The 27,554-nt window shown below is 36.6% G+C and overlaps 1 protein-coding gene across 1 annotated transcript in view; it reads right to left on the bottom strand.

The window, feature by feature from the left end:
* Nucleotides 1–27,554, bottom strand: part of LOC140740962 (diacylglycerol O-acyltransferase 1-like) — a 59,502-nt gene that overhangs the window by 25,123 nt on the left and 6,825 nt on the right. Inside the window, exons 6-9 of the mRNA XM_073070603.1 lie at nucleotides 22,834–22,875; nucleotides 22,694–22,738; nucleotides 15,597–15,709; nucleotides 11,719–11,784 (exon numbers count right to left, since the gene is read on the bottom strand). Coding sequence (XP_072926704.1) covers nucleotides 11,719–11,784; nucleotides 15,597–15,709; nucleotides 22,694–22,738; nucleotides 22,834–22,875 — 266 coding nt within the window. The remainder of the gene's footprint in view (nucleotides 1–11,718; nucleotides 11,785–15,596; nucleotides 15,710–22,693; nucleotides 22,739–22,833; nucleotides 22,876–27,554) is intronic.

Here is a 27,554-nt window from a genome sequence, read left to right on the forward strand (position 1 = left end):
GCTGAGATTCTCCCGTTTCTTGGCAGAGACACCGTCTGTGCACATAAGGAACGTGAACAGTGCAATGGTCGGGACCAATACACCTTATGGCCAATGACTGGACCTGGGTTGGGTCATAGTGGGTGAAGTCTGCCTCAAAGGTGCTCATCAGCCCACTGTCAGCACATTTAAGACAAATATCCTGGAAAATGGGGGCCCATCATTTCAAACCCTGTGAGAGTAGAATCTGTACAGAACAGAAGACTATAGGCAAGCAAACTCAGTGCCCTGACATTCTTAACTCTGCTCAGATTTAGGCAAACTGGTCTGCAGTTTCTTGGAAGATGGTTATAAGCTGGTACCTTCCATCAAAGATGAGGTCTTCCTTTGAATCAACTTGCTAGTGAAAGAGGATCATCAAGTCTATCTCAAATTCTTGTGGTTTAGTGACCACCAAATTAACAACAAAATTCTGGAGTACCACATGGAAGTTTTTGTATTTAGTAAATGCCCTACGCCAGCTGTAGTAATCAATGGCCTTCAAAGGGACAGCTATCAAGGAAGAGAAGGAATTCAGGCCTGAAGCATGGGGTTACATTTCTATGTTGATGATGGTCTTAAATAATTTTCTAGTGTGAAGAAGCAGGCAGTGTGCTGAGAGCACTGTAAGACACATTGGCACAGTAAAATCTCAGACTGCATATTATCCCATCCATCAGTGCTGAGGTCATTCACTGATACCCATCTGAAGATCTGGCCCAAAGGTCTACAGAATCTTGATCGTGACAGGACCTCCCTCTTATGCAGTGCAGTCAGGGCCTTTGATGGGATGTCATTACCAGCACCCTTACTTTTCAAATCCCTGATACCAAAAGACCCTTTACACATTATGGCATGCTATCAACTTAAGCAGCCGATTCAACCCCCTTGCTACTCCAGTCAGTATCCAGAGAGGCTTCTTGCTAAGAGAGTTGATCTCAGACACTTGTGGATGTGACATCCCACTCCCTAATGAGAACCATGAGCAGTGGAAGCAGTAGTGTTCCTCCCTTCAGGATCATAAAAGGTTGAAGATTTCAAGAACCTACACAACAATTTTGCTATCTGTAGCTCAAAAGGAGGAGCTCTGCATCTTTTGTGATTCATCAACCAAAATTTATTGTTACTGTTGCATACTTGAAGGTCACAGGCACTGCTGGATATAGTGGTTGGATTCATCTTGGGCAAGGCAAAACTCACTTCAGAGGAAACTCTCCCAACAATCATCCTGGATAGGCACCATGTCACTTCTCTGCTCATTAGACATTATCAAGAGTAAGTATGTCATCAAGGCTGACAATTTAAAATGGGAATGATTAAACACTGTGCAGTAAGACATTTTTCAAAATCAGTCTTTCTTTTCCCGAAGATGTAATGAATTGATCACTTGACTTTTGTTTCAATAGTTAGACCTGGCATTGTATGGATCTGTGAGTCTTATGCTTTGTTAATATCGGTAAATATTTAGTAGGTATAGTTTGAACGAAGTATTATGTTCATCATTTATCGCTATTAAGTATTATGTTTATTGTTACGCTATGAGTTACCCTTATGGACACAGTATACTGTAGTTATAGAATATTGTGTGTATGTATTACTTTGGTTGACACCGATTGCGAGAATAATCAATCAAAGTACATTTATCATCTGAGTATGTATACATTATACAACCTTGAGATTTGTCTCCCAACAGGTAGATATGTAAAGAAGACTGTCTTAGCACCCAATTTGCAGAGAATAATAACCACATCATGCTCTTTGAAAAAATATAAAAAGTAAAAGAATAAAATAACCCATAAAAACAACTGTCAAACACCCAATGTGCAATGAAAAAAAACCATGCAAACAGTAACCACAAGCAAATAGCATTTCTGAAATGAAGTCCACAAAGAGAGTCTTATAATTTAGCACAAAGTCAAGTAAATATCATGGAGCAGTGATCTGAACTGACCTAGTACCTCACCTTCAAGCCCCGACACCTTAACTCCACCCGAACGTCAGGTTTTGGCGCTTTAAACAGCGATCTGAACCAGCCCACACCTTGTCTCGGGTCCCAACCCTGACCTTTTCAATCTGGCCCTGTGCTTAAATCTCTGTCAATAATTGACAGTATTAGGATATCCAGGCATGCAACAATTCTTTATTGAATATGTATTTTACTTAACTTTCTTAAGTTTCATACGTAAGATCTCATTAAAAACTCTGAAGGAAGCTTCTGCCTCTTGTGTTTTTTGAGAAGGTGTTTAACTCACTGCATAGATTTGCAATAGACCCCCATGCCGTCCTTTAAGACTCTTTGACCAAGTTTTTGACTTGCCACATACTATTTCCTTCTTTGAATGGAGTTCCATTTTCCCCTTATGTTCTATCTCCCTTAAATCTCTCAATAATACTTATTGTAGGAGCCATGTATTCTGTGCTATGCCTTTATTATGGGTATTATGGTAACTAGTTACATTCATGGGAGTATAGTGAAAGCAAAGGAAATAAATTACATATTCATGCTTGCTTTGTGACAGTTTGTAGCTTGGGACCACGGAGGCCACACCTTTGCTGACCATTGAGATAACGCTCAATAATGCTTAATTTGCCTGGATGATTGGTGGGGACACACATAGCAACATGGAGACTTCTAAAAGGATTTCCCAAGATACCATGAAAGTTGAAAGATTAGGTATTATTATAGATTGGAGTAACATAATTAAAAATAATGACTAACTTATTGAATTTTTTAAGTTTTAATGTTAATGGGCTTAATGGACCAGTAAAAAGAAAAAGAATTTTAACATATATTAAAAAAATGAAAATAGACATAGCTTTCTTACAAGAAACTCATTTAACGGACATAGAACATCAGAAATTAAAAAGAGACTGGGTTGGAAATGTTATTGCAGCTTCATTTAATTCAAAGGCGAGAGGAGTTGCAATATTGGTTAATAAAAACTTACCAATTAAAATACAAAATGTATTAATTGATTCGGCAGGAAGATATTTAATTATACATTGTCAAATTTTTTCAGAACTATGGACACTTATGAATATTTATGCACCAAATGAAAACGATGTAAAATTTATACAGGAGGTCTTTCTGAATTTGGCTAATGCACATGATAAAATATTAATAGGTGGAGATTTTAATTTTTGTCTAGATCCAGTTTTAGATAGATCAATAAAGGCTACTACAAAATCAAAAGTAGTAAAACTAACTCTATCATTGATGAAAGATCTAAATTTGATTGATATATGGAGAAGAATCAATCCAAAAGAAAGAGATTATTCATTTTATTCAAATAGACATAAAACATATTCAAGGATAGATTTTTTCTTATTATCAACGAATATTCAAGATAGAGTGAAAAATGTGGAATATAAAGCAAGAATATTGTCTGATCACTCTCCTTTAATAATGACAATGATTATGATAGATAAAGAGGAATCAATTTATAGATGGAGATTTAACTCAATTTTACTAAAACGACAGGATTTTTGTGATTTTATGAAAAAACAGATTCAGTTCTTTTTAGATACAAATTTACATTCAGTTGATGATAAATTCATACTGTGGGAAACAATGAAGGCATATTTGAGAGGTCAGATAATAAGTTATACTTCTAAAATTAAGAAGGAATATATGATAGAAATAGATCAATTGGAAAAAGAGATTATAAAATTAGAAAAAGAATCTCAAAGAAATATGACAGAAGAAAAACGAAGACAACTTATCAATAAGAAGTTAAAATACAATACACTCCAGACATATCGAACAGAAAAAGCAATTATGAGAACTAAACAGAGATATTATGAACTAGGTGAAAGATCACATAAGGTCCTTGCATGGCAATTAAAAACAGATCAGGTTTCCAAAACAATAAATGCAATCCGAACAAAAGTGAATAAGGTTACTTATAAGCCTCTAGAAATTAATGAGGCTTTTAAGAACTTTTATTCTGAGTTGTATAAATCAGAATCAAAAAACGATGATGCTAAGATAGAAAGATTTTTAGCACAAATAACTCTTCCAAAATTAGATATGGAAGAACAGAAGGGATTAGGTATGCCTTTTACAGTGAAGGAAGTTGAAGAAGCTCTAGGATCACTTCAAAGTAATAAATCCCCAGGAGAAGATGGTTTTCCGCCTGAATTTTATAAAAAGTTTAAAGATTTATTAATTTCTCCTTTTATGGAGTTAATACATCAAGCGGAAAGAACACATAGACTTCCAGAATCTTTTTCAACAGCTGTTTTAATAGTGTTGCCAAAAAAAGATAGAGATCTTTTAAAACCAGCATCATATAGACCTATTTCTTTATTAAATACTGATTATAAAATAATAGCAAAAATCTTATCTAATAGATTATCTAAATGTTTACCAAAATTAGTGCATATGGATCAAACAGGATTTATCAAAAATAGACAATCGGCAGATAATGTAACCCGATTAATTAGTATAATCCAATTAGCGCAAAAGAGGGAGGAAATGAGTGTGGCAGTTGCTTTAGATGCAGAAAAAGCGTTTGATAGATTGGAATGGGATTTTTTATTCAAGGTATTGGAAAAATATGGATTAGGAACACCATTTATAAGATGGATTAAAACCTTGAATACTAATCCCAAAGCTAAAGTAGTGACAAATGGTCAAATTTCAACACCATTTCAGTTAACAAGATCAACTAGGCAAGGTTGTCCATTATCACCTGCTTTGTTTGTGTTGGCAATAGAGCCACTAGCTGAATTAATTAGAATGGATCCAGATATTAAGGGTTTTAGAGTTAATCAGGAAGAATATAAGATTAATTTATTTGCTGATGATGTTCTACTTTATTTAACAGATCCATTACACTCATTGGGTAAATTATCTTATAGACTAGAAGAATATGGGAAAATATCAGGTTATAAAGTAAATTGGGATAAAAGCGAAATTTTACCTCTTACTAATGGAGACTATAGTCAATGTCGATTAATAACTCAATTTAGATGGCCGGCAAATGGTATAAAATATTTAGGTATAAGAATTGATAATGACACAAAAAACTTATATAAATTAAACTATTTACCACTTTTAAAAAAAATTCAGGAGGATCTTGATAAATGGATGGCATTACCAATAACATTAGTAGGTAGAGTAAATACTATAAAAATGAATATATTCCCTAGACTACAATATTTATTTCAATCATTACCAATACAATTACCCCAGAAGTTTTTTCAAGAGATAAATAAATATGTGAGGAAGTTTCTTTGGAAAGGTAAGATGTCAAGAATATCGTTGGAAAAATTGACATGGAAATTTGATCTAGGAGGGTTACAACTTCCAAATTTTAAGAACTATTATAAAGCAAATCAACTTAGATTTATTGCATCTTTTTTTGAGAAAGATAAACCGGCATGGATTAGAATAGAACTGGACAAAATAGGAGAAAACGTACCAGAAGATTTTATATATAAATGGGAATCTAAATGGATACGGGAAAAGAAAGAATCTCCTATATTAAAACATTTGATTGATTTATGGAATAAGATAAATGTTGATGATGAGACAAAAAAATCTTTATTAGCAAAGAGATCTTTAATTCAAAATAGACTTATTCCTTTTACAATGGACAATCAACTTTTATATAATTGGTTTCAACAAGGGATTAAATATATAGGAGATTGTTTTGAAGGAGGTATATTAATGTCATTTGATCAACTAAAGAATAAATATAAAATATCAAATAACACTTTATTTTGTTACTTTCAATTAAGGGCTTATATAAGAGAAAAACTAGGTCAAACAATGTTATTGCCGAAATCCAAAGAAATAGAAATTTTAATTCAAAAAGAAAATATTAAAAAATTTATATCTTGTATGTATAATTTGATTCAAAACCAGGCAACTAAACAAGGAGTCCATAAGTCAAGACAAAAATGGGAAAGTGATTTGAATATTAAAATTGAAGAAACAAATTGGTCAAAACTGTGTCTTGACAGTATGACAAATACAATAAATGTTCGGTTAAGATTAGTGCAATATAATTTTTTACATCAATTATATATTACACCACAGAAAATAAATAAATTAAATCCAAGTTTATCTGATCAGTGTTTCCGATGTAACCAAGAAACTGGTACATTTTTACATTCTACATGGTCTTGTTCTAAAATTCAACCTTTTTGGACAAATTTAAGACTTTTACTGGAACAAATTACGGGAATAAAAATTCCTCATAATCCAATAATACTTTTACTAGGTGATATTGAAGGGACAAAACCAAAACTCAAACTTAATAAATATCAGAAAGAATTTATAAAAATTGCGCTGGCTGTAGCCAAAAAGGCTATTGCAATTACTTGGAAATCAGATACATATTTAAGTATAGATTGTTGGAAAAAAGAAATCTATGGCTGTATTCCATTAGAAAAAATTACTTATAACTTAAGAGATAAATATGAAACATTTTTGAAAATCTGGGGCCCTTATTTACAAAAGACAGGATTAAATATATAGGTGCTCTGAAGAGAAAATTAATGGTTACTTGGGGAAAGAAATAAATACATATACTAAAGTTATTAAGAACTCCATGGAGCATGTGGAGACCTTCCAACAACCAGGCACTTTTTCTTTCTTTCTTTTCTTTCTTTCTTAATTTTTTCTATATAGGGAAGTTAGGGGGGAGGGATTAAGGGGAGGGGGGAAGGGTCACATATCTTTTTTTCTACACTTGTAATCATTTAAAAATTTAATTAAATAAAATTTGGAAAGAAAAAAAAAGACTCAAAAAAAAAATAAAAAAAAAAATGCTTAATTATATGTTTACTAATGGCTAATAAGGATCAAAATAGGGAATTCGACTCTGGAGCAATTATTGAAGCTGTGCACATGTCACCCAAGTGTAACATCTCCGTGGGGTCACAGACTGGTGGCAATTGTTTTGTTCTGATTTTGGATCAATTTTGCTGTTACATTTTGTCAGCAAAGATTTTGACAGTTAGACCAAATGAATAGCAGCTTGTGGCAAGTATGACCTCTTTTGTTGTTCACACTGTGTGGGTGGTTTGAAACATAGTTTTGAAGTGGTCAAACGCTGCAGTTCAACTGGGTTGGACTGAAAAACTGTAGTGGTGGTTTCCTGAACTGTTCGACCCTTGGTTCTGTTGAATGTTGAAGAATTGAAATACAGGTCCACAATCCTTGGGTCAGTTGCATTTCGGAATTCAGAATTTTTCAGATTTCAGAAAATTGATAATTATATTGATAATTAACCTGTTTCAGTGCAGGTGGACTTTAGGACCCGGGGGAGCTCCAGACCTACGCACATCCTCCCGTATACTTTAAATCATCTCTAGATTATTTATAATACCTAATACAATGTAAATGCTATGTAAATAGTTGTCATACTGTATTGTTTAGGGAATAATGACAAGAAAAAAAGTCTGTACATGCTCAAACAACGAGTGCTGGAGAGAGAACTTCCAGGTTTTCCCAATCCGCGCTCTTTTACAAATACCATTATAGTTTATTTATAGAGTAATATACTGATAAATGAAATAGTCAGATAATTATACACTAGTACATTTTATTTCCAACAAAAACATTCAATAAAACATAAAAATATACAGTTTCAAATGAACCAAATTAAACACATAGTAAATGACTTATTGGAATAAATGTAGAACGTAAATACAGTGAAATTAAACACAAAGTCAACAGTGAACACAAAATATCAGTGAACAGCAAATGCATGTGTAACCAGTACGAGCGCTGAGCCACAACTGACGTCTGGCGGCCTCTGTTAGTGCTGCCATGTCACACCTGAGTGATGTCAGCTGTTGGTGCGCCAAACAAGCCTTGTTACGACATGCTACAGACGCCACAAAAAATCTTCCGTTTTCAGAGCTTTTTGGATTTCAGAATTTCGGTAGGGGACTGTGGACTGTAATTGAATTGCTTCTATTGTTGAAAAGCTGAACTGAACCTGCCATTGTTTTGTCTCATTTGTGCACTTGGAAGATGAAATTATTTCAGCTAAAAGCAGTGACTTTGAAGGACAGTTCCCTGCAGGAAATGCAAATATTTACGAAGTCAACGAATAAGTTGTGACGACTGCTAAATTACAGGATGACGTAAGTGCTGAAGATGGCATATCTAACATGTGTGGAGCATGTTCAGTTGCTAGCAGATCAACATCCTGTGTCTGAAACCATTAGAACACAGGCTGATTTAGCCGAGTTACATGAAGAACAACAGACATCGAGGGATAAGCATGCCTAGGAGGAAAAGGTGGGAAGGGTATGAAGAGACCAGGAACAGCTTCAGTGGAAGATGGAAGAGCTTAAGTTTCAAGAAGAAATTGGAGCCAAAACAGCCAGTGTTAAAGTGCTAAGTGCTTAAATGCTGTGAGTGTTAAACATGCTACAGCAGAGCAGATCTCTGGTGGGAGTTCCCATGTTGATAAGGAACAGAAAAAATTCAGCTTTCTCAATGTCAAAGTGGATACATTTCAGAATCAAATACGTATGAGCCATGAGTTTGAACCTCAAGGGGTAGTTCATTCTCAGCCTGCACCAAAGAGGCACTCTGAACCTATGCCATATCCAATAGCACAAGGTATGATGACACTCATGTTTCGGATAATAAAGGTTACCCTAGAGAGCTTGTTAAAAGTTGCCAGCAAGCCGGACCGGAACAAGGATATCTAAAGACCCAAATTTTACTACAGGAACATTTTGGTGATGAGCACAAAATTGCTGCAGCCTACATAAGAAAGGCTCTTTTTGGCCACATATCCAATCAGAAGACATGATAGTTATTCAAAACTACACTGTTTTTCTTAGAAGTTGTTGCAATGCCATGGAATAGGTACAGACCATGCCTGCTAATATGAAAATTGTCATAAATAAATTGCCTGATAAACTTTGGACAGAATGGGGATTGGCAATGTATGAACTACAAAAATGCATAACCATAAGGTTACTTTCACTGACACTATTAATTTTACTAAAAGATAAATGAAGATTTCTGCACTCCCAGTATTTGGGAAAGCATACAAGGCTACATCACTGGCAGTAAGTAAAGGAATGAACAAACCTGAATCATAAATTCATTCTCAAGCTAAATGAAGTAGCCTCACCTCTACTGAGGCTACTGTGGAAAGTGAAACTGAACCCGGAGCTGATGAAAAGGGTGGAGAAGCAAACACAGTAATGAGTATCACCCTGGTCTTCACAATGATCACAATGGTAAACTTCCTATAATTCCAGTTCAGCTCAAGTCTAAGAACATTAACAAGACAGTGGTTACTTATGTTTTCCTAGATCAAGGAAGTATAGAAGTGTTGGGCACAGACAGCCTCATGAAGAAGCTCAAGCTGACAGGAAAAGGAACACACATTCTCTTACATACTGTGGGTCAAGAGAATGTTGTGACTAGCGACATCATTTCAGAATTGGAAGTGGCTGGCTTAGTGAAAACTATTGTGAACTGCCTAACAACTATAAACAGGAAAGTATGCATGTCCACAAAGGAAACATTCCTCATCAGAGAGATTTTCAGTAATGGTCTCACCTGAAGTATATTTATTTGTGGGAAATTGAGCCGTTGCAAGTGATTCGTAGTGGTAATGATGGACTCTATGCAATCAGTACAAAACTATGTTGGACTGTTAATTGACTATTGAAAGGAAACTGTAACGTTGGAAGGGACTACGCTCAGCCACAGCTAATGGTTAATGGGACTTCAGTTTTGCACAGATGAGCTTTGGCAGCAGTGTTTCAAGATATATTTTCCTGAATGCAGTCAACAAAGACAACCTGGTTTGGCAGGAGAATATCATAATCCAGTATAGACTGCTAACTAAAAGAGGACATTTGTGCAAATACGGTCGGCCCTCCTTACCTGCGGATTCAACAAACTGCGGATTGGGAAAACCTGGAAGTTCTCTCTCCAGCACTCGTTGCTTGAGCATGTACAGACTATTTTTTTTGTCATTATTCCCTAAACAATACATTATAACAACTATTTACATAGCATTTACATTGTATTAGGTATTATAACTAATCTAGAAATGACTTAAAAGTACAGGCAGTCCCCAGGTTATGAATGAGTTCCACTCCTGAGTCCGTCTTTAAGTTGGATTTGAAGTCAGAACAGATACATCCGGTATTATTTAGCGTCAGTTAGTCAAACTTTTTTCTTAGTATATTGTACATATTTTACCTTTCGATGCATATAAAACACTTAAGAAACATATATATTTCAATAATTAAACCACTGTGTTGCTTAGTAATAATTGTAGCTTTCATCGGGGCAGGGCCTTTCACATTCTCCATTAAAATTGTTCCGATTGTTGACCGACTGTAGCCTAACACTTTTCCAATGCCGGTGGCGTTTCACCACTTTCCAATTGCTTTATTACTTCCACCTTATTTTCAATTGCGATCATGATTATTTTTGTGAACAGAAACACTGCGGATTCAGAGCTGTGCTGCCAGGTCCTAATGTCCACCGCACAGAGACATATTAAATAAAGTCTGGGGTTCCGCTGTGTCCTAAGGACCACCGCACTGGCACATGTTAAATAAGGGACTTGAGCATCTACGAATTTTGGTATCCACGGGGGGGTCCTGGCACCAATCCCCTGTGGATAAGGAGGGCCAACTGTATTGAGACTTCATGTCTCCAGTGTCTTGGTAAAATGTAGTTGTAATTATTACAGTGTAATAATTAGGGGACTGGAATGTAAGCAGTGCATTTATCATGTGCATTATGGTAACTAGTCACATTAATGGTGCCATGGTAAAAGCAAAGGAAATAAATTACATATTTATGCTTATCTCGTGGGAGTTTGAGCTTAGTACCACAGAGGTCATATCTTTGCTCACCACCAAGATAATGCTCAATAATGCTTAATTGTATGTTTGCTTATGGCTAATAAAGAATCGAAATAAGGAATTCAACTCATTGAAGTAATCATTGGAGCTGTGGGCATGTCGCGCATCTGTAACAATTCTGTGGGGCCACATGCAGCAGCAATTGTTTTGTTTTGATTTTGGATCAACTTTGCGGCTACACACATTTTTATAGTAATATTAACACATAATGATTATTACTTAGGTAGAAGCAATAAAGATGTATGTGATTTCCTTCTTATTATGCCTATTTACACAATACATTATTCATCTTAATATACATTTACAGTTTGGCCCAGTGCTCGGATGTACCAATACATTATCTCATGACACATAATTGAATTTTCTAAGCTCTGCTCAAAGTAGTGAGCACATAATCTAGTTTGAAACATAAAAGCAGTTGGGATAGTGTATTTTTCTTAGAAATGCTATCAATTAGATGTAATATTAAACTGATAGGTACTAATAGGAAGTTCTACTAAGGAATTGACCAAAGTTACTTTTTTAACAGGTTACCCAAAATATGTTGTTAAACCCATCTTCTGCTCAAGGGATCATGCAATTGTGCTTTGTATTATACATTTTATAATATACTGTGACTGAAGTTTTAAAGCAATTCAATGCATGCTTTAAAAAAGCTGGAACAACCCTAATGATGAGATAACACAAAAAAGCTCATTCCTACTTTTACAATAGCTGTTTAAAAATAAGTACTGAGCAGGCTTTCAAAATTTCAAACACCAGATGTGATGCTGACAGTAACTTTTAGATCAGTTGTAACTGTAGTGGGCAAACTTCAGTTCTAAATCTTACCTCATGCACCACTTGTGAAAAATCGTATTTGAATTTGACCAGAAGTAAGTGAGAGTCTCTGAGTTCCTGCATAAAATATAAAAGATTTGAAACCTTTAGATTCTCCTTGAGTTGAGAATACTGACAAAGGAAGAGAGGTTAGATCATGAGGTAACAGTACATTTCAGAAAATTGTTTACTTAACTGACTATAAGATAATGACTTAAGAATAAAATATTTAAGCAAACCTGTTTAATACCATTACACTGCAACATATTTTTAGGTTTATCATTAGGTTGTAATTTTTCAATGATCAACACTGATTTCTTGAGGCATGTTTTCATTAGGTTGGGTGATGGATATCATTGGACATCTAGCTATTACAAATGATAGTTAAGTTGAAGGCATATGGGCATGATACAGAGCCACATAAAACAGCAAAACACAGAACACACTGAAAAAAATCACAAACTAGAAAACACACTTGTATACTAGTTATGAATTTTTCTCTCTTCTACTTTTCACATTGTTAGCTTCTGGAAAATTGGTCCAGTACTTTTGAGCTGACAAAGGAGAAGGAGAAGTCTTCAGTAAGGAAAAACTGGATTCCATTAGAATAATAGAGCACTACAGCACAGAAGCAGGCTCATCAGCCCATCTAGTCCATATGAAACTGTTATTCTGCCTAGTCACATCAACCCACACCTGGATCATTGCCCCCCCCTCATACCTCTTCCATCTATGTACTTATCTAAATTTCTGTTAAATGTTGAAATCAAACCCATATCCAGCACTTCCACTGGCAGCTCGTTCCACACTCGCACCACACTCTGAATGAAGAAGGTTCCCCTCAGGTTTCCCTTAATTATTTCACCCGTAACCTATAACTTCTAGTTCTAGTCTCGCCCAACCTCAGTGGCAAAAGCCTGCTTTCATTTACTCCATCTGTACCCCACATAAATTTTGTATATTTTTTTCCAAATATCCCTTTCATTCTCCGATGTTCCAGGGAATAAAGTCCTCATCTATTTAACCTTTCTCTATAATTCAGGTCCGCAAGTCTCAGCACCATCCTTGTAAATTTTCTCTGCACTCTTTCTATTGATATTTTTCCTGTAGGAAGGTGACCAGAACTGCACACAATATTCCAAATTAGGCCTCACCAAAATATTATACAACTTTAAGATAACATTCCAACTCAGTACCCAGTACTTTGATTTATGAAGGACAATGTTGCAAAATCTCTCTTTACAACCTGTCTACTTTTAGCACCGCTTTCAAAGAATCTGTATTCCCAGATCCTTCTGATCTATCGCACTCCTCAGTGCACTATGTAAGTCCCACCCTGGTTTGTCCTCCCAATTTGCATTAAATTCCATCTGCCATTTTCAGCCCATTTTTCCAGCTGATCCAGATCCTGCCACAAGCTTTGATAGCCTTTCTCACTGTCCACTATGTCTCCAATCTAAATGTCATCCACAAATTTGCTGATCCAGTTTACCACATTATCAATGAGATCGTTAACTTTGATGACAAATGACAATGGACCCAGCATTCAACACTGTGGCACATCACTAGTCACAGGTCTCCAGTCAGAGGCAACCATCTACTATCACTGTGCCCAGCCATCTAATATACCCAGTCCTCCATAATGCAATTGTCTTAGACCTTAAGATATAGGAGCAGAAGTAGGCCATTCGGCCCATCAAGTCTGCCCCACCACTAATCATGGGCTGATCCAATTCTCCAGTCATCCCCAATCCCCTGCTTTCACCCTATACCCTTTGATGCCCTGGCTAATCAATAACCTACGAGGGGTGATTGATAAGTTCATGGCCTAAAGTAGGAGGAGTCAATTTTAGAAAACCTATTGCATTTATTTTTCAACATTGTCCCCTCCTACATTTACACACTTAGTTCAACGGTCGTGGAGCATACAGATCTTGGACCTCCAGAAAGTGTCCACAGCGGGGGCTGGGAGTGATTGTGGCCTAAGGTACAGGAGATAAGTTATACAGCTCTCGTTACATGTGCATGCAGTTCAACTCTTTGAGTGATTATGCAGTAAGTTTGAAGTTAATAACTCATCTCCAGTGCTTGTGTAGGAAAAATGAAAAGGAAATGAAAACTGCATAGATATGAGAGGAAGGAAGAAATTAACGTGTACTTATACCATCAAGGATTCAGAAGACCAGTCACTGTCTCTATGACCATAGCAGTGTTCAGTGTTGCAAGTACCCATCATCAATATTTTTTTCTCTTCACTGGAAAGGGAAGTGCATCAGTGAATGTCCTATAATACATTGAAAATGCAGAGGTACTTGTATCCTATTTATATCTGGCCACCCTGTAGATCAAGTGAGAACTGGGCCCATGAATTTCCAGCAGAATGTTTTGCATGATGTCATGGTTAAATTTGCAAATTTGCATGCAAGTGCTATCAAGTGCTATGAGACTTTCAACATTGTTAACTTCATGATGGTGAGATAAGGCATATGAATAAAAGAGTTGAATACTAATTGATAGATTTCAGAGAGGGTAATTGAGTGTGATGAAATGAGCACTGGATAAGTAATGCAGTGCAGTCAGTAGGGATTTGTTATAACATGACCGATCTTATCCTGACAATTCATATTTTATTACACTTTTCTTGGACTGTTTCTCATTTTTGGAGTAGCATCTCTGGCATTTACATCTATGGCTCCATATACTCTCAGCTTCCTAGGCACAGTCTGAAGACTCTTTTGCCCCTACTTGCTTACAGAGTGTCTTACTTACTGTGTCTTGAACAGAGACCTCCTACAAACTGTCAAAAACATACATGATGCATGCTGCCATATATCTGCAGCTATTCTATAAAGCATGGATTAATTTTCCTAATAGCTCTTGCAACTGCAGTGCACCTCCCCCTTTAAGAAATTCATGCTACTCTTAAGTAGTACTTGTCATTTATGACAGCTGGCTTCTGCTGAAGCATGAAAACTATGATCAGCAAGGGTTTCATTGATAGCCTGCAACCATCAGGGCTGATAAATTGACCTTTAGTGTCAGTGCAGTTCCATTGTGTCCTGTTCAAAGGTTCATTTTATCAAAGTATGTAGGCAGAATACAAATCTTGAGATTTGTCTTCTCCAGATAGCCATAAAATCAGACCAGTGTAGTTGAAAGAAAGACATCACCACCCCCCCATTAAAAGAAAAAGAAACAAAACTTCCCCAACCCCTCCCTCATACAAAAATTAGCTTATCACCCACATGGGGAAACAAGAAGAAGAACATCAAACCCCAAACCCCCAGTCCACCAGTCAGCAACAAGATATTCTTCTTGCATCCTCTCCATGGTAGTCATCCATCCTGTCAAGATCCTAGTGGAGTTTCAGTGGCAGGTTTATCACAGTCTACCATGACCCTGTGATCATCACAGGTATTTTTTTTTAAAAAGGTGATTCAAAACTAGTGGCCAATAATGGAATCTCCAGCTTTTTTATTTCCCGGGCTTACAGTTGTGAAGCTAGTAGTGCTTCTTTACCAACACTGCAAGCTGAAGAAAATCATACCCAAGATTGGTGATCAAATCTTTCATTACTTTCTAAATGTGGTGAAACTTTCTGCCTTAAACAATTAAACCATCAGAGGCACTAGTTAGCAATACTTAAGCATGGATGGAACAAGATCTTCACTTTAGGTAAATCTGACATTGTATTTGGAGGGTTGTCTCTAAGAATGCAATCGAAAAAGGCCCAAAAATGGTCACTAGCACATATATAATTACAAAAATTGTCTACAAGAAATCATTATATTTAAAAGCATCAAAGGTTAGCTATTGTCATTTTTTTTCAATTCAAAAAATATTTGGTAAATCCTCTTCATGCAGAATATATTGTGTAACATGACACTTACCACCAGTCTCGATAAAATGCCCGATCTCCAAACCTCATCAGCTCAGCAATAAAGTTCAAAGTTGAATGAAAGAACCCATAGAAAAATATGATCCACATGAAATGATTTGGGATCTGTAAGAGGAACCAGATAGTCAATATTCCTAAACTGTTAATTGTATAATTTTCACTCTGTAGAGACAATTTTGGTCCAACAGGCAGAGTTGTAATTGTCAGTACTTTCTTTTCCAGATCACAAGATATGCTGAACATCTTTATCACCCAAATGAGCATTCTTCTGACTATGTGCTCACTGGTCCCTTGCTATGCCATTTGGAATGTAGCATTCACTATTCATTGTGCATGCAGCAGGCATTCTTGCTGGCATCAGTTTAGGATCCGCCAAAGTTTTTGTTGCCATCTTGGATTGCTGAATAGTGGGTGGGTGGGTGGGTGGGGGGGGGGGGGGGAATGAGGTGGAATTGATTCCACTGGATGTGTGAGACACAAAAAGGATCAGATTCTTTGGCTCAGTCTAGCAGTCTAGAATCTTTATTAAAATGTCTAACTTACTGAGGTGTACCAGTCAAAGTATCACTACCAGTTCAAATACTGCATCTACAGAGCTGTGAAACTCAAATTCATAATCAAATCTCTTCTACTGCCCTATGAAATTTACTTGTGGGCAGCATGAATTATGCATGGATTTCTATTATGTGTCTGGTATTTTTAACTGAGCAATGTGGAAATTGATAGAGAATACAGGGTCCAATTAAAAATATGGACTTCAGAATCACTACCTTAAGGAAGAGATATTTGGAAAGAACATTTGAATTCAATGTGAAAGCTAACATAATTGAAAAATAACTTCCATAAAATAAATTCATATTGACAGGTGTTACATTTCTTCTACAAGTACTATTATCATTCTATTAAGTAAATACAGAAATATAAAGTTATCACTCTATTCAAAGGATTACACTATTAAAACTGATTATGAAAAAAGCGAGAAAGAATTAACTGACGACTTTGTTCTGAATTATAGCCATTCTTGCAAGCAGGCTGAGTGCCCATCCTGCCCAGTCAGTAACACAACCTAGTTAGATCATTACAGACTAAAAGTGAATGGAGCAAGCTCTAAAACTAATTATGATAATTAGCTGATACCTATACGAAAGTGGCCCAAAAAGTTGGCAGTTTATTTATTTCCTTAGATGCTGCCTGACCTGCTGAGTTTGTCTAGCATTTTGTGTGTGTTGCTCTAGATTTCCAGTATCTGCAGGATCTCTTGTGTTTCTGATAATTTGCACACAATTTTGAGATTCCCATTAGCTCATAGGTTGCTTGTGGGGGTGAAATGCATCAGATTTCTTTGTGATGATGGGGTTATATGCACACAGTGAACACCTGCTTGAAAAATGCATGCAGTGCTAATTTGATGACAACCTGACATTCTGGAGCAAAACTACCACACAATGCAAACTTTGAAAATGGCGTGATTCAATGCACATTTAGCAACAGCAAAGGTCCACTACGGGTATGGCAGAGCCAGTTACCTGTTAGCTATAGGTTAATTTCTTCTGATTACTGCTGCACTATGTGTGCTTAACTGTTTCAAGTTACAAGTCTCAGAGAGTGATGTAGCAGAACTTGCATCTGCAGAAAGTAATGTGACAGAATTCTTCAAAATCTCTATCTGAGGGGAAGTCTGATATGAGATGTCCATGCTTAAATAAGGAGATCCTCACTGAAATCTGCCACTAACTGCAGTTACTATACTCTGCAGTTAGAGCAGAACAAGGGGAAGGATAGCAATGACAATCTCTAATTGTGACAATGTGTTTAGCTCTTTACTGACAGACATTGGAATGGTTTGGTAAGATGGGTCACTGTCACTCTTTAATTATAGAAGGCAAAACACATTTTGTTCTCCCTTGCCTTAAAGAAGCTGCCTGAATAATCGAATGGCTTACAATAGTTACAGTCTCCCCCCTCCTGTGCAGGGTAACACTGACTTCACACCCATATCAACTCTGTCCTACACCAGAACAGAAACATATTTCACTCTATCAGTGACTAACTGGAATGAAATGACATCAAATGATGCAGGTATCTCTCCTGGCATCCTGCCATTTGTCTGTATTTCTTTACTCTGCATCATGTGATTGTGTTAGTATTTGAAGTGACAAACTAGAATAGCTGAAAGCTCTCAAGCTCTATCAGTGGATAATGGGGCTCATGGCATTAGGGCAAAACTGAATAGTAAGTGTGCTGAATTCATACAATGAAAGAAACATGACCCATATAATGTAACAGAGCAGTTTGTGCACTGAAACATTTTTGTTGCATAGATAATCTGGTGTCTTGTGACACTGTAAAAATTGTAATGTAAAGAGTCTTTGTGATGTACAGCCACATCACTGTGACCTTCCAGTTGTACGATGAACAATAGAAACAGGAACAAGAGGCGAAGGATACAGAAAAGTGGAAGAGTGAATCTAGACAGTCCCTTTTATCCTTGATTATCTATGATAAACCTGTCTTTGCAATACTACCAAATACAACTCAATTCAATATTCATCAACCACTTACGTCAAAGCCACTGCCAATCACAGCATCTATTTGACAACAATGCCAAAATAAGGGCAATTGTAAAATCACGATTTTAAGTTGAGGTACTCTCTGTGTTCTTCTAGTGCCAATTTTCTGTGAAATTTTGCTTACCTTGGTGCAGACTTTCAGAGTAGAAGATTTACTGTGGGGGACTACTTCAACCAACTGAGCTGTGGCTGTGAATTGTACTTTCATAGTGTAAGTAGTGTTAGTTTTACTGGCTGACTGATTGATAGGTAGAGTACGGACACCATCAGACTATCTCTGGAGTTAGCTACCACATCCATGAACGAAAAGATGGGCAACATGCTCTGTCCAAAGACTAATGTAAATTCTTCTATTCCCCTTGATAAAGAGTATACAATTTTTAATAAGATTTCCAATTTTTTATTGAGCATTCTATCAGTTCACATCATTAGGAACCTACCTAGGAATGCAAGTAATAAGGAAGGATTAATAAGAAAGTTTGTTGCTAAGGACCACAACATGGTGACCACAAAATTACAGAATTTCAGATACAGTTTGAAGGTAAAACACTGGATCCAAACCAGTAGCTTCTACTTAAATTATGACAATTCCAATGGTATGTAGGTACAGTTGTCCAGAACAAACCAGATGAATAAACCAAGATATTGGTCAAGGACTGAACAATGACAAATGTTGAGCAGCAGCAGATATTTAAACAGCTAGTTCATAACACGTAACAGAAATTTATCCCACTAGAATCAGGGATTCCATAAGAAAGAAGAACCATCTGTGATTAACAAAGGAGGTCAAGGATACTGTAAATTAGAAGGTAGCATACACAGTGCAGCAAGGACTAGTGGTAGACAAGAAGTTTGGGTATTTTTCCAGGAATATACAATAGACAAAAAGGCTCATTAAGGCAAAGCTGATTTTGTGAAAACACTTGCATGTAATAGCAAAATGAACAGTGAATGTTTCTATAGATACATAAATAAGTAGCTAAGGTTCATATGGGACCTCTAAAGAATGAAGTTGGGGACTGAAGGCAGAAAATTCACTAGCACCTGAAAGCCTTCACCCAAGGGTTTTAAAGGAAGCAGTTGCAGAGATGGTTATTTAAGGTTGTAATAACTAGGGGTGATAATGGGAACAAGCTAAGGGTGCACAAGTTAAATGCTCATGTGTCAGAGGAAGTGTGTTAGGATGGATTGAAAATTGATTATCACATTGAAAGCGGAGTTGGAATGAACTGGCCCCTTTCAGGTTGGATGGATATAAATAGTGGTGTATCTCAAAATCAGTTCTTGGCTCCCAATTAGTAACTATTTTCCTCATGACCTGGAGGGGGTGGGGGGCAAGTGTAAGGTATTCAGATTTGCTGATTATATGAAGATAAGTGCAAGGAAAATTTGTGATATGGATATTGTGACTCTGCAACTTTTAGGGCAGCATGGTAGTGCAGTGGTTAGCACAATTGCTTTATAGCTGGAAGTCATTGATCTGAGTCTGATTCCTGCCACTGACTGTAAGTAGTTTGCACATTCTCCCCATGATTGAATAGGTTTCTTCCCAGTGCTCTGGCTTCCTCTGACATTACACAGATGTACAGTTAGGGTTAGTGAGTTGTAGGCATGCTATGCTGGTGCCAGAAGCGTGGCGACACTTGCAGGCAGCACCCAGCACAATCCCTTGATGTTAAATGACACGTTTCACTGTGTTTTGATGCATATGTGACAATAAACCAAATTTTTAATCCTTTAACAGAATAGGCAATGACTGCATGAGTGGGCAAAAATGCCTGCAGACAGAGTTTAATGTGGGAAAGTGTAAATTGTTAAGAGAAATCAAAAGGCAGGTTATTATTTAAATGGAAAATTTGCAAATGAATGAAGTACAAAGCGATCTAGGTTTTCCTGTGCATCACTCACTGAAACTTAGTAGACAGGTGCAACATGTAGATAAGAGGACAAATGCCACATTTCCCTTTATTGCTTTTGCCTTTATCTGTCCTTGATAACTGCAAGCTGCCCTCCTGTATTCTTCGATTTAGACAAAGTCCAAGTTGAAATTTAAAGTTTTGTTTAAGAAGCTAATTGCACATAAGGTTTTCTTTTCCCTTTTAGAGTGTATTCTGTTACAGGAACAGAGGGATTGTATTCAAATTAATAGAACTACCCTCACTATAAAATGTTTGGAGATTTGTTGGTCTAAAATATGCCAGACTGAAAATGCTCTGGCTTCCTTCATATCTGCTCATTTTCATCCCTGGTGTTGTGGAATTTAGGACGGGCCCTGTTACTGCACAATGTCCTATTCAGCTATATATTGCAGCATTGTCTATTATTTGTTGAAGAGTACTTCTAAGTAAACACTTTTGACCATAAGTCCATCAAGGCAGTGGTCAGTGCTGGAATGTGCCACAGACACTGTGGGACCAGGACATTATCCATTCAGTGGGTTTGTGTCCTGAGTAAACAGTCCATACTATCTGGCAGAATTTCACATACCACATAAGACCAACAAACACCAAGCCCTCATTTGGATTGAGTGAAAAGTTCCCTTCCAATTCAGAGCTTTCTTTTACAGATGACATATTACCCCCAGCGTCCATCGCCCTTGGGACGGCAGTGGTGGGAAGGAAATGGTCACCCACCTTTTTGCAGACTGTGGATTTGCTAAAAGGATGTGCAGAGAGATTGAAGGATCCCCAGCAGCAGTGTAACAGAGGACTCTGATGTACAGCTATTTCTAGGGACACACTCTGTCACAGACATCAAGTGCTACTGGAAGGTCATCAGCTGAGAGAAGGACACTACTTGGCCTGCCTGAAACTTATTCATTTTCCAGCACAGTGAGATGCTTGTACAGAAATGCAACAGACTGGCTCAGTACAGACTGCACGACTACGTACTTAGGATGCTCTGAATCTTAGTGCAGCCTGTAAGGAAGGACCACAGTTTAGGCTCTTTCCCCTACTGCAAAAGGAGGGGCAGAGGTGAATGTGGAAACCCTTCAATGAAACATTTGTCTGTGTTTTTCTTTTACTTTAAAAGTTTACACTATTGAATGTAATGACTATGAATGTAAAAGGTTGTTGCACTGTTTCTACCTTAGTATATTTTTATTATTAATTAACTCTATTTTTGAAATAAAGATGAAAGATTATAGAAACAGAAATACCGTAAATTCCGGTGTATAAGCCAAGAATTTGGCCCTAAATTTTGGTCCTAAAATTAGGGGGTCGGCTTATACAGAGGGTGCCAACTTTGGAAAAACAAATACATGGAAGAGAGATTGTATTTATTGGCTGTTTTTGAGTCAAATTCATTCCACTGTTGACGCATGAATTCTTTGAATGGTTTGCTTTAACTCACATCTAGTGGCTGCAGCATGGACGTCAAACCACTGGGGATGAGTGCAATGTCCGTATTTTCAGCTTTTAATGCTGCTTTTGTCTCACCTGATAAGTGCGCTTTGAACATGTCCCAGACAAGTAGTGACTTTTCCTCTCTGAAACCTTCGGGACATTGACGCCACACCTCTTTAACCCACTTCAAGCAACCTGCTTCATCCATCCAGCAGCGTTCTTGAACGTAAACAACAACACCCCGCGGGAATTTTCTGAGCAATTTTTAAAAAAATCTCAACACAAGATCATGTTTATCCATAAATCGGGTGCACCAACTTTGCATAGCTTTGAAATTTTCGCTGACCTCACAGTGTTTTTTGGCCCATTTTAACGCTTGAACTCGGATCATTTCTCTGGTAACAATGTATCCAGATGATCGCTGGTGATTCACCCACTCTAAAACTTTTTCTTCGAGTTCTGACCACTGGCATGTTTTCCCACAGTTTGCACATTTCGTCTTTGGCATTTCCCTCAGCGTGTCCTCTGCCTTTCTCACTTGTTTCTCATTTACACTAAACTTCTTAGCAGCTGCAGAATTATTCGTTCCTTTAGCAACCTTCAACAACCTTCAGCTTGAAGCCAGCATCACACTGCATTTGTTTTAATCTTTTGTACATGGTGGTTGCAAACTCAATACTGAGTACACGTACTGATCCCGCCACCCCGTGTTATGTTTTAACAAGATTATGATGGGCGCTAAATGGTTTCACGGGGGTTACATTTCAGAGGATTCTTTACCATTGGGAACCTAATCCAAAACTTCCCTCCCTGATTTATTTATTAAGAATTCACTTATAACGCTCTACAATGTGTAGGTCTATTTTCTTAGCAGGTACTGGTTCATAAAATTTCCAGGTTTCGGATCCGGTAAAGCTGAGTACTGGCATGTGAGATCTTGTGATCTTTTCTGGTTAAATCAAAAACCTCTACAAAAGGGGTCAGCTTATACAAAGGTAACATGAAAAAGTCACTTTTTTAACCTTGAAAATGGGAGGTCGGCTTATATACCAGAATTTACGGTGCTACAAAGTAAAAGATATGAGCATAATCATGTCTCTTATTTACAGTAAAGACACTTTTGACTTGCATCTGTTTAGAATAAAAGCACAATTAAGGATGGTATTACCCACCGCAATCAGCAGCAGTTGGTGAATTATTTTAGTTAGCTTCATCTCCTAAAATCAGTTTAAATAACACAGAGTTAATTAATTTTTAAAAGCTATAAACAAATATATAAAAATAACAAACAAATTTTGAAAGGCTTACTCACAACAAAGGGCAGCATTGAATTTTGAGTCACTGGTAAAACTGACTAGATGGAAAGGAAGTATACATTTTATATGTTTGTTGTTAGACAGAATGAAACAAAGCATATTATTATTATACTTAAAATTTAGCAATATTATCTGTATTGAAGTTTTAAGGTGGTAGATGGGAAACATGACGTAATTACCATCAAATACTAATTCATATAAAGTATTACTTGATACATAATAATGTCACTGATTATGCAATCTTGCATTACCTTTAGAAATCAAAAGCTGCAAGGAAGTTTTTTGGTTAACCATTTCATCAATTTGCTAATCTAACTACAAGAACAAATTATTAAATTGTTTCCCCCACAACTACTATTATATGTTAAACCATGTCTGTTAATTTTTAAATACATAGATTGTATTTCTACTAGCATTGGATAAATTTTCCAATCGCTAAAGATATAGAGCAGTGGCCAAGCACTCAATGTACCTGAATGATACTCTTTCATTCAATACTTTAAGTATTAACATGTTTTTAAAAAAATGGGAAAAAGTCAATGTTTGATCATATGAATAACCAAATTTGCACTAACCATAATTTAACAAGTGCCTTAAAGTTAATTAAATACATATAGAAACAACATTCATATAACAATTTATTATTTTTGGTGTTAAGAGTTAAAACTTCTCCATCCAATTTCTTCCAATTCTCTGCCCTAAAGTCCTGGTTCCACAGGTGCCAGCAATGCCCATTTTGTAAGTGTGTTAACAGTGCATGTTCACAGACTATCAATAATACAGAGATAATAACGCTAAGCTTAGTGCTGATCTCAAAGCGTTTTCCAGCAGGGGTAACTGGAGCTTATCAAATAAAATGGCCTTGGGTGGAAATGTTTATGAATATCATTGTCTCCTCTTGTAGAATACGTTCTATTGAGGCTCACAGCTGCTTAGAAAGAATGTCCCTTTGTGGCAGTATTTTGTATATTATTCAGCACATTAAAAATATTTTCACTGTAAATTTTTGATTCACATTGTATAGCCATGGCCGATACAACATGGAACAACTGAAGGTTTATTTTTAGGCTTGAAGTTTTTTCATAGATTCAACTGATAAGGCCTTAAAATCATAAGACATAGGTCAATCGACCCATTCAATCATCTATGCCATTCCATCATGGTTATTTACTATCCCTTTCAACCTCTTTCCTCTGCCTTATCCCTGTATTGTCATTTAAAAAAAATTCAATAGGTATATGGAAATGAAAGGAACGGAGGGTTATGGGCTGAGTGCAGGTCGGTGGGACTAGGTGAGATTAAGCGTTCGGCACAGACTAGAAGGGCCGAGATGGCCTGTTTCCGTGCTGTAATTGTTATATGGCTATATGGTAACCTTTGATGCTCTGACTAATCAAGAAACTATTAACCCCGCTTTAAATATACTCGGTGACTTGGCATCCACAACCCATCCGTGGGAATGAAATCCACAAATCCAACACCCTCATTTCTCTTCTGATGGACATTCCTCTATTCTGTGCATTCTGGTCCAAGACTCACTCAATATAGGAAACATCAACTCCACGTCCACTCTACCTAAGCCTTTCAATATTGAACAGGTTTCAGTGAAGTCCCCTCATTCTTTTACATTCCAGTGAGTACAGGCCCAGAACCAACAAATACCCCTCTTACATTAACCCTTTTATTCCAGGAATTATTCTCGTGAACTACCTCTGGACTCACCTCCAATGCCAGCACATCTTTTCTTAGATAAGAAAAGGTCTGGGACTCAAAACTGGTCACAATACTCCAAATGCTGTCTGACCAATGCCTTATAAAGCCTATAATGCATTACATCCTTGCTCTTATATTCTAGCCCTCTCCAAATGAATGCTAATATTGCATTTGCCTTCTTTACCACCAACTCAACCTGAAAGTTAACGTTTAGGGAATCCTGCACAAGGACTCCCAAGGCCTTGATACCTCTGAATTTTAAATTTTCTCCCTCTTTAGAAAATAGTCTACGTCTTTATTCTTTCTATCAAAATGCATAACCACACATTTCACTACACTATATTCCAGATTTTTGCCCAATCTGTCTGCTCTTCTACAGACTCCCTGATTCCTCAAGACTGCCTGCTCCTCCACCTAACATGGCCACAAAGCCATCAATTTCATCATCCAACTTGTTAACATACAACATGAAAAGAAGTGGTTACCATACAGCTGGAATTTTCTTTTATATTATGTTAATATAATATTGAAATTATGCTGAGATAATTTTGATATTTATGTTATTTCAACTGTGAAATGTCAATGAATATAATCCATAAATTTTCTAAATAATAAAAAATACCAATCTTTTAGAGCTTCAACATATTTACATTGTCAGTGTTTCAAGTTATAACACTGTTACAAATTGTAACAATAAGCACAGAACTGAAGTTGGTAGCTCATTGTTAATAAATCACCAGCTCACTGAACGCTGACACTGTCTACAAAAAAAACATTTAAAGTACCATGCAGTTTTCAGGCCATGTAAAATTATACTTCTTCTTTGGGTGCATCAGTCGCCACCTTCCAAATTACTCCCAGAAACTTCTGCCATTGCTGTTCTGCCATCAACCCTGCTTGTGTCCCCTTCCAATCAATTTTGGCCAGCTCCTCTCTCGTGCCTCTTTAATTCCCTTACGCCACTTTAATACTGATACATCTGACTTTAGCTTCTCTCTCCCAAACTGCAGGATGAATTCAATCATATTTTGATCACCGGCTCCTAGGGGTTCCTTTATCTTAAGCTCCTAATCAAATCTGGTTCATACACAACACCCATTGATTTTCCTGTAGCAGACTCAACCACAAGCTACTCTAAAAAGCCATCTTGTTAGTATTCTACCAACTCCCTGTCTGGAGATCCAGTACTAAGCTGATTTTTGCAATCTGTATGTTGAAATCTGCCATCACTATCTAGCATTGCCTTTACTACATGCTTTTTCTATCTCACATTGTAATTTATGTCCCACATCCTGGTTACTGTTTCTGATAAGTTGGTTAGCCATGCTAAGTAAGCATAGCATTAATCACTTCTTTCAAACAAGTGCAGGACTGCAGTTGAAGTCAAATTGAAAAACAGGTTACACACACAAAATGCAGCTGCCAGGCAGCATCTATAGGAAGAAGCACTGTTGACGTTTCAGGCCGAGACCCTTCGTCAAGACTAACTCTGAAACGCAGGTTAACTGATTGTGCTGTCAACTGAATGATAAAATTTAGAAACCACTTACAAACTATCCCTTTGAGTCCTACTTTTTCTGCTGACAAATAGACTACAGTGCCTAAACTCTTGACATTCAGACGACAAGAAATTAACAAGCCTATGAGTCTGAATCTCAACATAACAGGGGAATATAAACTAAAGTAAATTAAATAAATATGGAATTTAAACTAATATACCCTTGACACTATTGAGCTATTGTAAAATGGAATCACCTTCATTAATATCCTGGAATCAACAAGGAATATATTTTCATAAATAGCTATAGCAAAGTATTAAACTATAAAAAAGTTTAAGCTATTAAACTTACCATATTTCATCAAAAGTTCATAATTAACCTACCTGGAGATAACTCATTCTGCAATAGTACATGGCAAACATTTAAAAATGTGACACATCACACTAATAAGATTAACTTTAATGTTATATGGTTTCATTGGTCAAAGCTATTGAAGTAAAAGAGTTCTCCAGCCAAATTCACTGAACAACAACCCCTCCCCAGATTGCACTAGAGTATTTATAAACAGAGCGAGTCAGACAATATCTGTGGAAGGAGAAACGGTAATTATTTGGGACTGTGATTCTTTTCAGAACTGAAAGTGCAGCTTTTCTTAGCTTAATCCAGACATAACATTCTTAGGTGGAGGGGAGGGGGGTGAAAGAGAAAGTGATTAAAGGCACTTGCTTAAACACCCTGTGAATCATTTTCTTGACGTACAGTACATATTTTGAATAATCTCATCATCATAAATCCAAGAGAAGATACATAATTTTTCTTAAGAATAAAGATTTTGAAGTGGGAAAAAAAACTATATGGGGGTCATTGCTAGTTGAGTAGCTTAATTTCACATTTCTACACACAAATACAATGTATCATCAGATAGTGGACTTGGGACATATTTGTGCACACACATCTTGTCAGTTGTAGAAATGAACATAGTCCAGTCGTGATTATTATGTACTCAATATTAAAGTTTTCAGGTTTGTAATATTTACCATTGAAGTTTTCTGATAGATGATAGTGTTAACTCTTTTCACTTAAATCTTCAGTACCTTTAATTTTCCCTCCAGGCTACAGTTTCAAATTCAATTCATATGCAAGTGAATGCAAAACAGTATATTTACCCTCCTCACGTTAGCAAGTAAGTGCATGCATATGCTATAAAATGGTTGATATTACTGTCAATTGTAATATCTTCCTTACTAACTAGTTTTATATTGAAATTTATCATAAGATTTAAATATTAGTCTAATGATTGTACATACCTGTACCTTTACAGAAAGAAAAGCACTGTTTTCATATGAAATAACTAATTATCAAACATAGAATAATAATCATGAACTACTCAACAGATTTTTACCTTGGTATTTCGATGCAGAAACTGAAGTTCATATGACAGCTTCTACAATGCCAGTTTAGCTCCCAGGTTGCAGAATGATCCTTTACCCCATTACATCAATTTA

The sequence above is a fragment of the Hemitrygon akajei genome, chromosome 17 (genome assembly GCF_048418815.1).
Source record: "Hemitrygon akajei chromosome 17, sHemAka1.3, whole genome shotgun sequence".
Taxonomy (NCBI): Eukaryota; Metazoa; Chordata; class Chondrichthyes; order Myliobatiformes; family Dasyatidae; genus Hemitrygon; species Hemitrygon akajei.